This window comes from Dipteris shenzhenensis, chromosome 33 (assembly GCF_047967505.1).
Source record: "Dipteris shenzhenensis isolate YYH24624 ecotype China chromosome 33, Dip_SZ_1.0, whole genome shotgun sequence".
In the NCBI taxonomy this organism is placed as follows: domain Eukaryota; kingdom Viridiplantae; phylum Streptophyta; class Polypodiopsida; order Gleicheniales; family Dipteridaceae; genus Dipteris; species Dipteris shenzhenensis.
Window position 1 is genome coordinate 16,992,148 of NC_141628.1, and position 14,134 is coordinate 17,006,281.

The following is a 14,134-nucleotide window of genomic DNA, read 5'->3' on the forward strand; positions in this document are numbered from 1 at the left end:
ATGCCGGTTGTTTTCCCTTGTGACAATACATTCAATGGGAAACTCTGCCTTCATCCTGTTCTTTGTAATCTTCGTAATTTGGATTGTCACTGAATCGACAAGCTTGCTGATTATAATAGAGGTTGCCTGTGCATGTTTTTGCACCCAAACAGTTTTCCATTCTTACCAAAGTCAGGGATTGGCATACGAGAACTATTGACAAGAGCTAAAGAAACTTGGAAGAGAGAGCTTTAAATAAACAATTGGTAGGAACCTTACAATGCATTGAAATTTGGAAGCTAGCCATTCTTAGTAGCTGTTGTTGTTGTACTAGTAAAAAGTTTTTTTCTTTCATTGATAATTCTTTAGGATATGCTGTTACTGTTGATGGTGTTAGATGTGTCATCTCCTAGTTCCCTGAGTGAGGGCCTTGGTTGTGGGTCTGCCTGCTCATGTGAGGGAGAGTGAGGGCCATGTTTGTGGGTTTGCCCGCCTAAGAGAGGCACAGAGAGAGAGAGAGAGAGAGAGAGAGATGGATGCTGCCCAGTCCATGGTACTATGGAGGAGCATATGGGGAAGGTATGGGCCTGTTTTTGCCCTGTTGTGGTGCCTACCTGCTGCCACTAGGCTGCCCTCATGGCGCCTAGTAGATGCCCTGGTTGGGGGCCTTTTATAGCCCCTAAACCCCCAGTTGGCTGGCCCTCTCGGGCCCTCTTGGTGCACCTAGTGTTAGAAAATACCCAACAGAGGGTACACGCAGCGGAAGACTTATAGTAATGCCTAGGAGCTCACACAGTGTGCGGTGTGGGTGTGGAATCACAGAGTTCTTTACTTGTGTGCATACAATAGGTGTGCAAACTCATCAATAGACAATGAACCAACCAGATAGAGAAACCACCAAAATATATATTTCTGTCCACAACTATGGACACAATACAAAAGAGACAGATCCAGAGTCCCACCAATGGTGTGGTCCACTGAGTGCCTCATGCTAGGCCTGATCCAAGACACTGTGTCCTCGCCATCTTCCTGCACATGAGCTGCTCCTGATGCAGCCTTTCATCCTTGGGATACCCCAGCAACCATGAATGCTCCAGATCTGTCCCAGATCCACACATCCAGGTTATCTCTCTTTGGGCACATCCTGCCCTAGGTCTCCCTCCCCCACCCTCTCCTCATTTGGGGGCTTACAGATGGGGAGGTGACCTTTCCAGCACCTAGCTGCTCAGCGACTGCCCCTACCCTTGCCAGTTGGTTTTCTTGGGCTGGGGAGGGGGGGAGCCTATAACATACAATGGTATTGAGCATCCTTGCTCTTCCACTCATCGAAGTCGCAGTGGGCCAAATAGTCTCTTCAGGAGGGGGGCGTTCTGACCCCAACATGCATTGTGTGCTATTTTCACATGTGTTTGAAGTTGAGCTGGTGTATTATCCTTCCAATGTGTTTGAACGGAAAGGCTCTACCGAAAGAGTAAATGGAGCACCTTATTAGATAGAGAGTTGGTATGTTTAATTGCCCAGTCATCATTAGTATCAAAGACAAACCCTACTACAATCAAGTTCTCTCTTTCCACCATAGTAATTGAGATCATCAATGCAACCTTCCACACAAGTGGGGCATTTCCAAGGACTCCTTGAATGGATTAGTCTACATTCCATGCATATGTAAATGCTAGCTTTTTTAACTTTATTCACTCTTGAAACAAAACCCATGTTTCTTTGTTAAAGCAAAAACAAATTCATACTTTGGTGCATGAAATTTTACTAGATGGTGCAAAAATGCGTGATTATCATCTAAATCATGCCTTGCTATTTGATTTGATATGTAACATGACCATTTGGACGTGTAAATCAAAAGATACAGGGATGTGAAAATGTCATCTGTTGGGCCAAAACAGGGAACGCGCTACCTGTTTTGGCCCAACAGATGATCTTTTCACATCCCTGTGTCTTTGCAAGTTGTCAAAATTTGCTTGTTTTGGCCCAAAAGACAAGTTTTTGACATCCCTATATCTTTTGATTGTCAAATTCAAGTGGCATAATGTTACATATCAAATCAAATGACAAGGCATGACTTAGATGAATATCATGCCTTTTTGCACCATTTGAAACATTGTGTGCATTAGAATATGAATTTTGTGAATTTTTGGCCGATTTGCACTAAATTTAAAGCAAGGTTTCCCATAATAGGGAGCGAGAAGACACTATCTATTTTGGCCAAAAAATAGCCAAATTTTAATATCCTCTATCTTTTAATTGCGCTCGGGCAGTCACTTCATACAGCCATAAAGCATGTGCTAAAAATTACTCATATTCTTGCATTTTTATATTTTCTCATGTAATTGGTTAAACCCCTAGAGGTGTTTACTTAAAATTGTGACACCCCTTCATAAATCTACATATATAAATTAAGATAAGTTGCCATCTCATGCAAGTGCCCCCATTAAAAGAATGCTCCTAATTGCACTAAAGTGCTATGTTACATGTTATGAATGACCCCTCGGGTAATTGCCAAACCCAAATGGTGTCATGTTATTATAGTATCTAACTTTGGACTACTCAATTTCAAGAAATGTGACACATAACCCCCCTTTTGAATACTTTCTACTTCAAGCAATTATTTTATGAGACACTTAGATTCTTTCTTGGTTGCTTGATTTTCCTACCGCTTCAACGAATTCTCGCTTGCTTTTTTGGGCTTGCTCGCTTTTTCTCGCTCGCTCTGTCGACTGCCTAAGTGGTACATAAATGTAAGAGATTCTTTTAGTTTTTAATGTTTTAAATAATTCATTTATTCCGTAATTTTTTTTTTCATTCCTACATGAGAGAGAGAGAAAGAGAGAGAGAGAGAGATAGAGAGAGATTTTATCCTTGTTTAAAAACCCAATATAGCTGCTTATGCTTGGGCACTGATGACTACATAAGTGTTGCTTTGCTTGCTAAGTATGTCTTCCTTTTGTTTTTTGTTACCTCTTTTTTCTTCTCTTTCGTTTTCTCTTTTATTTTCTGTGAACAAGAAATCTAAATTTATATTCTAGTCTTACAAATGTATTTATATTTTTTTTGTAGAATAGAATTAAAAAAAATTTAAATTCGTATGATTGGATAGGAGCTACAATGGGTTGATGACGGCCCTTACACTTGGTGGATCATAAAGTAATTCTGCCCATATGGCAGCCAATGGGCTGTCCATGTGGCAGTCTCTTTCTCCCTCATCAATTGCCCTATCTTTCTCCAAGTGTCAAGGTCCCATTCTCTCCTCATATGGGGCTTATGTGTGGGGAGTCTCTCATTCTCCAAATCATTGACTTAAAAGTTTGCAGATTGGCACCCAGTCCTTTTCATGCTTTTGTCTTGCATTTCAGTGAGTTATCTTTAAAAGTTTTCAAGGTTCAAGCAACATATACTTCACTTGCTTTCTTCTATCTTTTGTTTAAAGACTATTGAAATGATTTAGCTTGTCAAAATCAATAAAAGTAACGAGGTACAACAATGCACAGCATGATAAACATCAAATCATCAAACATAAGGATAAAAGACTGCATATATGGATGATTCACATCGAATGATTTAACACTTCTGGTGATTTGAGCACTATCAAATTATCACTTTAGATTTATTGATTAATGAGGAGTTTGTTTGATGCAGGAAAGAAACCATTTGTTCCCCTGCTACTATTTCAACTCCAATCAATTCTATTAATTCGGAGGTGCATGCGTAGCACCTTATTATTATAACTTGCAGTTGTATTTGCTGTTGTGTGTCGCTTGGGTTAGTTGCAATTGAAATCTCTTATGCGTTATTCATGTTTGATTATGCAGTTATCTTTGCATGAATCTCCTGGAGAGCCATCTAGTAGGAGGTTAGGCACACCGAAACAAGGGCATGGAGCTATTGGCGGAACGCCTGTATGTAGGCTAGCAATATCAAGCATTTTGTCTATGCATTTGTCAAAGCTTTATTATCAAGCTCAAACTGGCTGCTTCTGCTTAAATTACATGAATTTGAGACATTCTGTACACTCCATAGTTCAATTCAGATCACGTTGGTTCTTATCGTTCATTGTCATGCATGCATGCATACATTTTTGTCCTTACATTCATAGACGAATGGGTGTGCACGTGCTTGCGGATGGAAGTAGAAACCATTTGCTAAGGACTATATGAACATAGATACATTTTCTTGATGCATTCTCTCCATCCATACCAGCAGTTTTAAAATTTTTTTTGTACAAATAAAATATGCATTCAAGTACATTAAAAGAGAGTAGTTTATTGAACACAAAAAGATACATAATTTGAGACATGCTTCCCTATACTAAACAACCATCACTTCTAGAACATCTCTAACTTTGATTCATTTTGGATGTGGGATGGTAAAGGTGCGGATCAAGAGATAGTGATCTTATGCTGTAACATCAGCCCATAGAAAAAAGAAAAAGAAAGAAAGAAATAATAGTTTATTTAGACCTCGTGAATAGTCAAAAGTCTTTGAGGTGATGTACACTACATGGGATGAAATGCAAGAGGGAGAAATCCAATGAGATTTTTATAGATGGGGGTGTAGTGCAATGTATATAAGGCTGGCTGTATGTGTCACCAGCAGTTGGTAGTATTGTCATGATCTTTGACGTATTCCTTTCTCTATACCTTAGACTTATGGATGGTTTGATGAATGGACACTTGTGGAAAGGTATGTGTCATGTGCACGGATTGGTATCCGACGTGTACTGGGTACACAAGACTAGCTCAGGTAGCCTGGGGGGGGCTTAGAGCTAGGCAGGCTTGATTCTCGGGTTGAGTGGCAAGGGTACGAATTAGTTAGAGGTCTTCGCTATTTTTGGCGCTTGGGACCCGAGTCTATATAAGGGGCCCAGAGGTTCAATTCTCAGAGAGCTGATGGGAGCAAGTTTCGTTCCCAGGTGCTAGGTCTGATCCTGGATTGAGTCGCGGACGCGCGCCTGCATCATAGCGTAGCCCAAGGCCCAACAGCAGATCCCAGGCTTCACAGCGCCACCTGGTGGTATGGGACACCAGGTTGGTTAGGATCTGGTTGGGAGTTCGTGCCAGTAGCTCAGCTCGTGGCTCGGAGGGGACATCTCTTGATTCGGGATCACATCCTGTAGATGTCGTGGTTGGGTGGTGAGCAGCCTGCTCAGTTTTCTCACATTGTGTGTGTTCTTGTGTTTGCTTGCAGATCAGAGGTTTCAGGAGTGCTGGGATGTGTCAGTTGGTATCAGAGCCAACTCCTGAGGTAGAAACTTCTGTTCCAAGAATTTTGGACGATTTGTTCCTCTAGGTATGCCCTAATTTCGAAATTCATGTTTATTACCCTGCACGTGCTTTATTGGTTCAAGGTTAAGGGTGGCGGTTAGATGGTGGAAAGAAGGAAGGAGAGACAGAGAGAAAAGGTGAATTCGCAAGAAGCAAGGTGGAGTGGAAGAGAGGCTATGAGAAAGGTAGTCTGTAAGGGGAAGAGTTTGGGAGCAGTTCGTTAGTTATAGGAGTTGGCGCAGGAAAGAAGTAGGAGCGAGTTTTAGAATAAAAGCAGAGAGCAAGGACGTGATGGAAGGCCGTGGGCAACCTTCAGGATGAGAGTTAGGGAGCGGGTATTGATGGCTGGAGTGAGGATGGAGGTACGCAACAGATGACAGTCTGGAGGGATTGGTTGGTTGACTAGCACTGTTCAGGTGCTCACGCATGTGGATGCCATGGCTTCAATGTTAGGTCCAAACATCACTCCAGATCCTTTTTCCGGAGACTAGAAGTTTCGTACCAAGGAGGTTGTTGACACTTGGTTGCAGAAGTGGCAAGTACACTTCCAGTTTCACCCTTATCCAGATGACAAGAAAATACAGCTTGCAGCTGGGTTTATGTTAGGAAAGGCTTTATTGTGGTGGAAGGAACTCCAACCCAAGCCTGCAACATGGATCGAATTCGAAGGGGTCTTCAGGAAAGAGTTTCTGAGAAGGAGGAAGATTACGATATCATAGGTAAGCTTAAAGCCCTCGATATGTCCAAGCTGAATTTGACTTTTGAGGTTTATCTTTAGAGGTTTCGGGATTTGCAGACCAGAGCTACAAAGATGGATCCAGTGACCTTGTTAGGTTTCTTTGTGGATGGTTTGCCTGACTTCTACAAGTTACTGATCAAGAACAAGTGTATCACGTTCCAAGAGGCCATGAATTACACGCGTATTTATGATGATGCCATGGCCAGTGCAAAGGGAACCACAGTTGCCGACACGGGTGGAAAGAACAAGCGGAAGTTCTTCCATTCTATCACTGGTACCGGGGAGACGAAGTCTATAGACAACGCCTCCAAGAAACATTTGACTCAGGCGAAGAATGGTTGTGCTCGTTTCCTTCGTACCTTGAGGCTCAAGAAGGAAGGACGTTGCTTCTTCTGGGAGGAGCGGGGCCATACTAAGAATGATTGTCCTAAGCGTAAGAACCAGAAGCAAGTGTCGAGACCGAAGCTCTAGGCGGGTCCGGGTACCAAAGCCAAGGGAGCTAATCAAGTTGCGATGACATGTATTTGTGTAAATGTCATTACCTGCCCACTTTCTTAGATGGAGAGAATGAGCGTTAAAATTCTTAGCGCCAACCCCACCTAAGTCATCAGTGGCCTCTCTATCTTCCTCACATCACGAGTTGATGTGAATGGACACGACAAAAATCATGTCTTTTGATGTGCTTGGGCTGTCCCAAAACCAAGGGACGCACCTTTTTCACCATCAGACACACCCCATCGTGGAAAAAAGGACACACCTTTTGATGAAGAGTTTGTGACTCCTCACCCGAGGGACACACCTCATCGTGGAAAAAAGGACACATCTTTTCATGTGGGGACACCCCTCTTTAGAACATGGTTACACCCCTTCATGAAAAGGGACACCTATTCCAAGGGTCATACCCCTTAGAATCGACACACCTTGTGGCACCAAGCACTAACCTACAAAAGGGTGCCTAGAGGGCCTAAAAAGCGCAATCAGCCCTACACCCAAGGCCTAACCCTAGACTACCCAAGGGTTCTCTAAACCTTCGTTTTAATTTTTGGTAACCACCACCCAGCAATAGGCGCACGAATCAAAACGCGAATTCCTGAAATATGTTTCGACTGATGATGACTGCCTTCATGCTTTCATCTCAGGCCTAAATTCTTCGTTACGCATTGATGTTCTCAAAGCAAACATCACCACCACAGCTGGCGCTATTGCTTACGCAGAGCGCATTACCGATTTCTAAAACACAAGGAAGCAGAGTTGTAATAGAACACAGAACTCTACTATGGCCAAGGGTGCTCGCCCTTAAGATAACTCGAAGTTCAGAAAAAACTCGAGTAATCAAGGTCAGCAACAGTCTCAAGATCCCCACGAGTCTCAGAAATCGTATGCTGGATCCCAATAGAAGCACTCCTGCAAGGATCACGCCTTTTCCTCTTCACAAAGTCATGACCGTCATCACTAACATAAAGGGGCGGCCATAGACAAGAAGAACAACTCCAGCACAAAAGGACTTTGTACCATCTGCACGGGCGACCATAGATGGTTCGATTGTCCAAAGCGACCAAAGCAAAATTCCAATATGGAACCTAGCACTTTCCAAAGAGAAGATGCTATCCCAACACAAGACAAGAAAGGCAAAGCTGTTCGAATGGCAAATACCATCCACACGAGCCTTACCAGCAACCCCGAACCTTCCTTGGCCACTCTAGTACTTTGCGTCCAAGGATCGATTCGTGGAACAATAGTCACTATCCTCATCGACAGTGGCTGCTCTCATAACTTCCCAGCTAGCTCTATGGTCGAAAAACGTCGGTTGACCATCAGTCCTAGTCCCATGGACTATCAGATTGAACTCGCAAATGGAACTACATTCTTGTGCAACACTAGGATAAAAAACTTGTCTTTTCACATCCAACATTATACGGACAAGTTGAACTTCGATATCATGCCTCTTTCTCGGTACGATGTCATCCTCGGACAACAGTGGCTCTACGACTATGATCCCTCAATCAGTTTTCGCAGCCATACTATCCAGATTGTCCACCAGGTAAAACTTATTGAGCTAACTGGTTCTAGGGACTCTTCTACAACCCCAGTTGCCTCTGCCCTACAAGTAAAGAAGTGGGTTCGTAAACGTCAAGTAAAGACTTCACTTCTGTTGGTTACGGCAGTAGAGGAGACACCAACAAAGGATACTCGAGTACCTCAACCAACCTTTCTTCCAACCTTACCTGGATATTTTTCCACAGGAATTGCCAAAGCAGTTACCACCTCGACGACCAGTGGATCACCTAATCGGGCTTATTCATGGCAGTAATCCATCGTCGAAACCTCCTTATCGGGTTTCTTACACTCAAAATGAAGAAATCCAAAAACAGGGACCGAACTACTCGACAAAGGACACATTCGGCCCAGTCGCAGTCCTTTTGGATCTCTTGTACTATTTGTGAAAAAAACGAATAAGTCAATGCGCCTCTGCATCGACTACCGAGCCCTCAACAAGCTCACTATCAAAAACAAGTATCCATTGCCTCGCATCGATGACCTCTTCGATCAACTTCTACACGCAACACAATTTTCAAAGATTGATCTTCGTTCAGGTTATCATTAAATTTACATACGAGAAGGCGATGAATACAAGACAGCTTTTCGAACAAAGTATGGACACTATGAATGTTTGGTCATGCCTTTTGGGTTAAACAATGCCCCGGCCACATTCATGACACTAATGAACGGCATCTTCAGGCCTTTCCTCGATAAGTTCGTCATCGTTTACCTCGATGACATCCTCGTTTTCAGCAGATTTCTACATGAGCACAAACAACATCTTCACCAAGTTTTTGAAGTTCTCCGCGCAAATTCTCTCTACATCAACGTTGAGAAAAGTGAGTTCTTCAAAACCCAACTCGAATATTTGGGACATGTTATTTCAGCTCAAGGCATCTCTGTGGATCCCAAGAAAGTCGAGGTAATCCGAAACTGGCCTACTTCTATGAATGTTCATGATGTCCACTCTTTTCTCGGATTGACAAACTTCTACCATACAAAGGTCTATCAGTTTTCTGAGATTGCAGCTCCTATGTCCGAATTATGGAAAAGCACTGCAGTTTTTCAGTGGCTTTTCGAAACAGAGTATAGTTTCCAACAACTCAAGCAAGCACTCACTACCACACCAATTATGGCTATTGCTGACCCAAACCTTCCGTTTGAGGTCATGACCGACGCTTTCGACATCGCTACAGAAGCAGTCTTGATGCAAGAAGGCAGAGTTATTGCTTTTGACAGCCATAAACATTCTGATATCCAAACCTGATACCCGGTTTATGATAAGGAATTTCTTGCCATTGTACATGCTTATCGCTCTTGGAAGCATTATCTCATGGGAGCTGACTCGGTGGTAAAATTAGATCATCACTCTTTAATGTATATCTTTACTCAGCCAGTCTTGAACGCTCGACAAGCATGCTGGGTTGAGTTTCTGGCCAACTTTCACATGACCATTGAGTACATTCCAGCATTACGCAATGTAGTTGCAGATGCTCTCAGCAGCTTAACTCTAGCATCAGCTATGGTGATCTCTATATTATCTGTGAATGTACTGAATTCATTCAAAGGAAAGTACCTCAATGATAAAGACTTCGGCACAGCAGTACAAGTTCTTTCAAAAGATCGACCTTTGACTTCTGAACAGAAGATTTTCTCATCCTATTCTTATACGGACGACCTTCTGTATTATCAAGATGGCGTCTGTGTACCACATGACAAGGATGTTCGACGTCTTTTGTTAAAAGAGCATCATGTAGTTTCTTATGCTGCCCATCCAGGCATCAACAAGACTTACATGTTACTTAGTGCAACATACTACTGGCCTCAGATGAAAAGTGACGTCATCGAAATGGTTACATCTTGCTTATCTTTTCAACAAATGAAAGCAAGCCGACGACTTCCAACAGGACTTCTTCAGCCTCTTCCAGTTCCAACTGAAAGGTGGGAAAGTATTTCCATGGATTTTATTACAACACTACCACAATCCTCCAGAGGTAACACTCAAATTATAGTAATTGTTGATCGATTGTCCAAAATGGCACACTTTGTTGCTTGCAAAAGAAGTGCACAGGCTCCGGACATCGCCAAACTCTTCATACAACACATTTTCCGACACCATAGATTGCCCAAGAATATCGTATCCGACATAGATCTGAAAGAGTCAACCAAGTTCTGGAAGAAATGCTTCGACATTATATTCAGTCATGCCTAGCAGCTTGGGAAGAGTATCTACTACTCCTTGAGTTTGCTTATAATAACTCTTTCCATAGCGCCATCAGCATGACTCCATTCCAAGCAGCTTATGGACACACTCCGATTGTACCAACGAATTTTGTACTTCAACCCTAGCTTATTAACTGGTTCAAGAAATGCAAGGCATTCTACTCCAAGTCAGGGATCATATGCGAAAAGGGCAAGAGCGGTATCAACGGTCCACTAACAAACATAGACGTCACCTGGAATTTGAAACTGGTCACATGGTGCTATTATTTGTAGCCCCACATCGCTATAAGACGGTCAAGTCCGTGTTTCCTAAGTTGCGACCAAGATACTATGGACCTTTCCGGATCGTCCAGAAAAATTCACCTTTAAGTTAAAAAATGGAATTACCACCATCATGGGGTAAAATCCACCCGACATTTCATATTTCTTGGCTAAAGACGTACATTCCAAGCGATGAGGCAGTTCCTCCTGCAGGTGATTATGTCCCAGAAATCGAAGACGATTATGTTCTGCTTATTCCTGAGCGTATTGTGGACCATCGACAGCGAGAGACTCGACATCAACTTATCACGGAATTTCTTGTTCTTTGGCGAGATCTAGACAACTCCGACGCTACTTGGCAATCTGATGAAGACTTACAGCAGTACACTAACATTTTACAGCAGTATTTTCAGAATTTACCGTGATATTTTCTACGCCATTTCATTATCTCCACCAGGGTCTTATTTTGAGTGGGAGGGGATGTCACGATCTGTGACATATTCCTTTCTCTATACCTTAGACTTATGGATGGTTTGATGAATGGACACTTGTGGAAGGGTATGCCCTTCCGACGGGACACTTCCTATGAGGCACAACCCTTCACAAGAGACATTCTATTGAAGAGACACTACCATTGTAATGTACCCTCTCATCAAGGGTCACACCCTTCACAAGGGGTACACACCTCTTCATGCACATACACTTTGGAGTACACACCTTTTCATGTGTGACTCTTCACTCTCTATATAAGAGAGGCCCAATTGTATGGATGACACACTACAAACACTCAAGCAATACAAATATTCCTTGTTTACTGCTATTTCAGTCTCCTTTCTGTTCCTTAGCACATTTCTAAATATAGTAAATCTAGGATTTCTTACAAGTATCATGATCAACATGAAAACAGATTTTGAGGGGGGTGAAAACGTTCAAAAGCTTTTCTCGTGAAATGTTTGCCCAAATATGCGAAACGCCTCCCTTATAGGTGGAACATCCTAGAAGAGAAATAAGGGCTCGACCCAAGATCGGGACACATGTAGCTGCAAGAGATCTAATATGACAATTTGGTTTCGCTCCTACACAAGAAGAGAAAAGGGACAAAGCGCACAGCTGAACAACACAAAAAGGATTGCAGAAACTTCCACACACAAGGAAAGTGGGGATTTTGTAAGTCCTAAAATTTGTATTGGCTTCTAATTAAGAGGCCCTCTAATCAAGAGGACCTTAGATACCTCAATTTAACTAACCTCATATTCTAAATTAGCTAGAGGACCCTAGATATCTTAGCTTAACTGACATCATATTCTAAATCAAGCACTTCGGCGTAGAGCTATGGGATCTTGATCATTGGTTACACAAGTCTTCATCCAAATGACCAAAGCAACCTAGTGTTTGATACACAAATATAATGATGATTAGGACCAATGAGGAACATTCCCCCTCACGATGTAATGGGTTGCTACTTTTCTTAAATCAGAATTAATTTGTCCTTAATACCAAGAGAAAGAATCAACTTTTTGGTATTGAGTCAGTGAAAATATCCCTTAGATTGCCCTTTGTAGGACAGAAGATAATTTGAATGTGGCTACCCTCCCACTTCCTCTTTAATGAAGTGGTACTTGCTGTCCATGTGCTTGGTTCTAATGTGATCTACAAGCACCTTGGACAAAGCAATGCAAGATTGATTGTCACAACCAATGGGAATTGAAGTCCACTCTGATTTGCCAAGATCATCAAGCAACCTTTGAAGCCAGATGGCTTTGCTCATTGCTGCAATAGCAGCCATACATTCAACTTCTGTGGAAGAAAGAGCTGTTGGAAAGGTCACCTCCCCATCTGCAAGCCCCCATATGAGGCGAGCATGGGGGGGTGGACCTGGGAATTGATGGAAGGCCACATGGGCAGCACAATGGCTGCCATGGGGGTAGAGATCAGAGAGAGAAAGATCAAGTACCTGGAGCTCCAGAGGCTGCATCAGATGGTGAAAAAGATCAAGTATCTGGAGCTCCAGAGGCTGCATCAGATGGTGCCTTTGTGCAGAGAGGCATCATGCCCCTGGATCTGACCTGGCAGGAGTCTATTGATGAGCAGCAAGATGGCGGGGTTATCCCGGGTACAGGCGGCCATGTGGTGAGGAGCTTGCCAAGGTGTGTGGGCAGGCTGAGGGCCTGCAACATGCTCTGGCAGATGGCGCAGTGGCGGTACAGAGCGTGTGAAAATCCACACTTTTCAAGAATGCAAATGTGTGCAATGCATGCAGAATTTGAATGCCGATTGGCCCTCCAATGGGGAAGAGCGCCCTCGTGAGAGTACTTGTTTCTATTTTGACCTACATGCAAGGTGGGAGAGAGATGACGGATGAATGCAATGTGGTAGAGAGAATGCAACGTGAGATTCACAATGAAAGGGTGATACCCTTTCATTAATGTCCCTTGAGATCACTCAAGTTCCATCTTCCCAGTTACACCTATCCTTAGCCTATGACCCATGCATCTACCATTCAATGCACCTTAATGCACCCTTCCCTTCCTATTGCCCCTAGGACCTAGACACGTGTGTGCACATTTTTATTAATAGAATAAGTATCACATGTCCGAATTCGATGCCGTCTGAAGCTGTGGCTCGAGCTCGACTAGTCCTATCTACTCAGATGATCCACCGCCATAACAAATCGGTCAGTGTCCATCATAAATACAAATACATGTTACACCGTTGGCGTATAACATAATAATAATGTTTTAATGTCTACTAATCACAGATTAGTGATTTCTCTTGTCATGACACTCCCTCCTGCTTGAATGGGCAGAAGTCCTCTTCTGGATCCTCTCTTGTCTCTTTCTCTTGCGTACGCTTCTCTTTTACTTCTGCATTTGCATCTCCTCTTCATAATCTGCAAATAATTCATAATCTGCAAATACTCTTCTCCTGGTAGTACACGATCTCTTCTGAATCCAAACTTAAATCTCATCTTCTAGTTCTGGTTCCTCTTGATGCTGAATATTCAAAATGCAGAAGTACCACTGCAGTGCCTCTTCAGTATCTCTTCATGCTCAGAATCCTATTATGAATACTTAGCTGCTGAAATCTCTTTACAGTAACCTGCTCAATAAGCTTAAACACATTCTCAACAAATTGGTCAGTATTAAAATGATTCTCTCACCCAAATGTTTTCATTGAACTAGTTAGACCTTGGCTATGGATGATTTTGAGATGGAGAGCTACTTAGTCTATAGAAACTATAGACCTTCAATCTCTTTTTCCAACTCTTCTATTTCAGCCCTATTTATCTTATCAGATGCTCTACACGGAGGAGAAAAATATTTATTCTCTGTCCATACTCTACAATGAATATGCCTACTCTCTATTCAGTTCACACATTCATACACCAGTGTTGGCTGAATGGATAGCATTCACTCTTGGTTCTATGTTCATCGTAGAGTCTTGGGATGAGGAGGTAGAAGCCTCACCCTCCTGCTTGGATGCTTTGCCTTTCCCTTTTACAGAATTGGTTTTGACAATTTCGGCTAATAGAGTAGGACATTTATGCCATGGATGCCTTGGCTTATGTTTCTTACATCCGAAACATTTTCCCTCCTTAATTAGCTTTTTCTTCTCATCG

At 42.7% G+C, this 14,134-nt stretch overlaps 1 protein-coding gene across 3 annotated transcripts in view; it reads left to right on the forward strand.

The window, feature by feature from the left end:
• The window catches only part of LOC147879760 (uncharacterized), a 45,231-nt gene that overhangs the window by 6,254 nt on the left and 24,843 nt on the right, over positions 1-14,134 (forward strand). For all 3 annotated transcript variants that reach the window (XM_087372140.1, XM_087372141.1, XM_087372142.1), the window contains exons 3-4: positions 3,628-3,688; positions 3,801-3,887. In XM_087372140.1, coding sequence (XP_087228266.1) covers positions 3,628-3,688; positions 3,801-3,887 — 148 coding nt within the window. The remainder of the gene's footprint in view (positions 1-3,627; positions 3,689-3,800; positions 3,888-14,134) is intronic.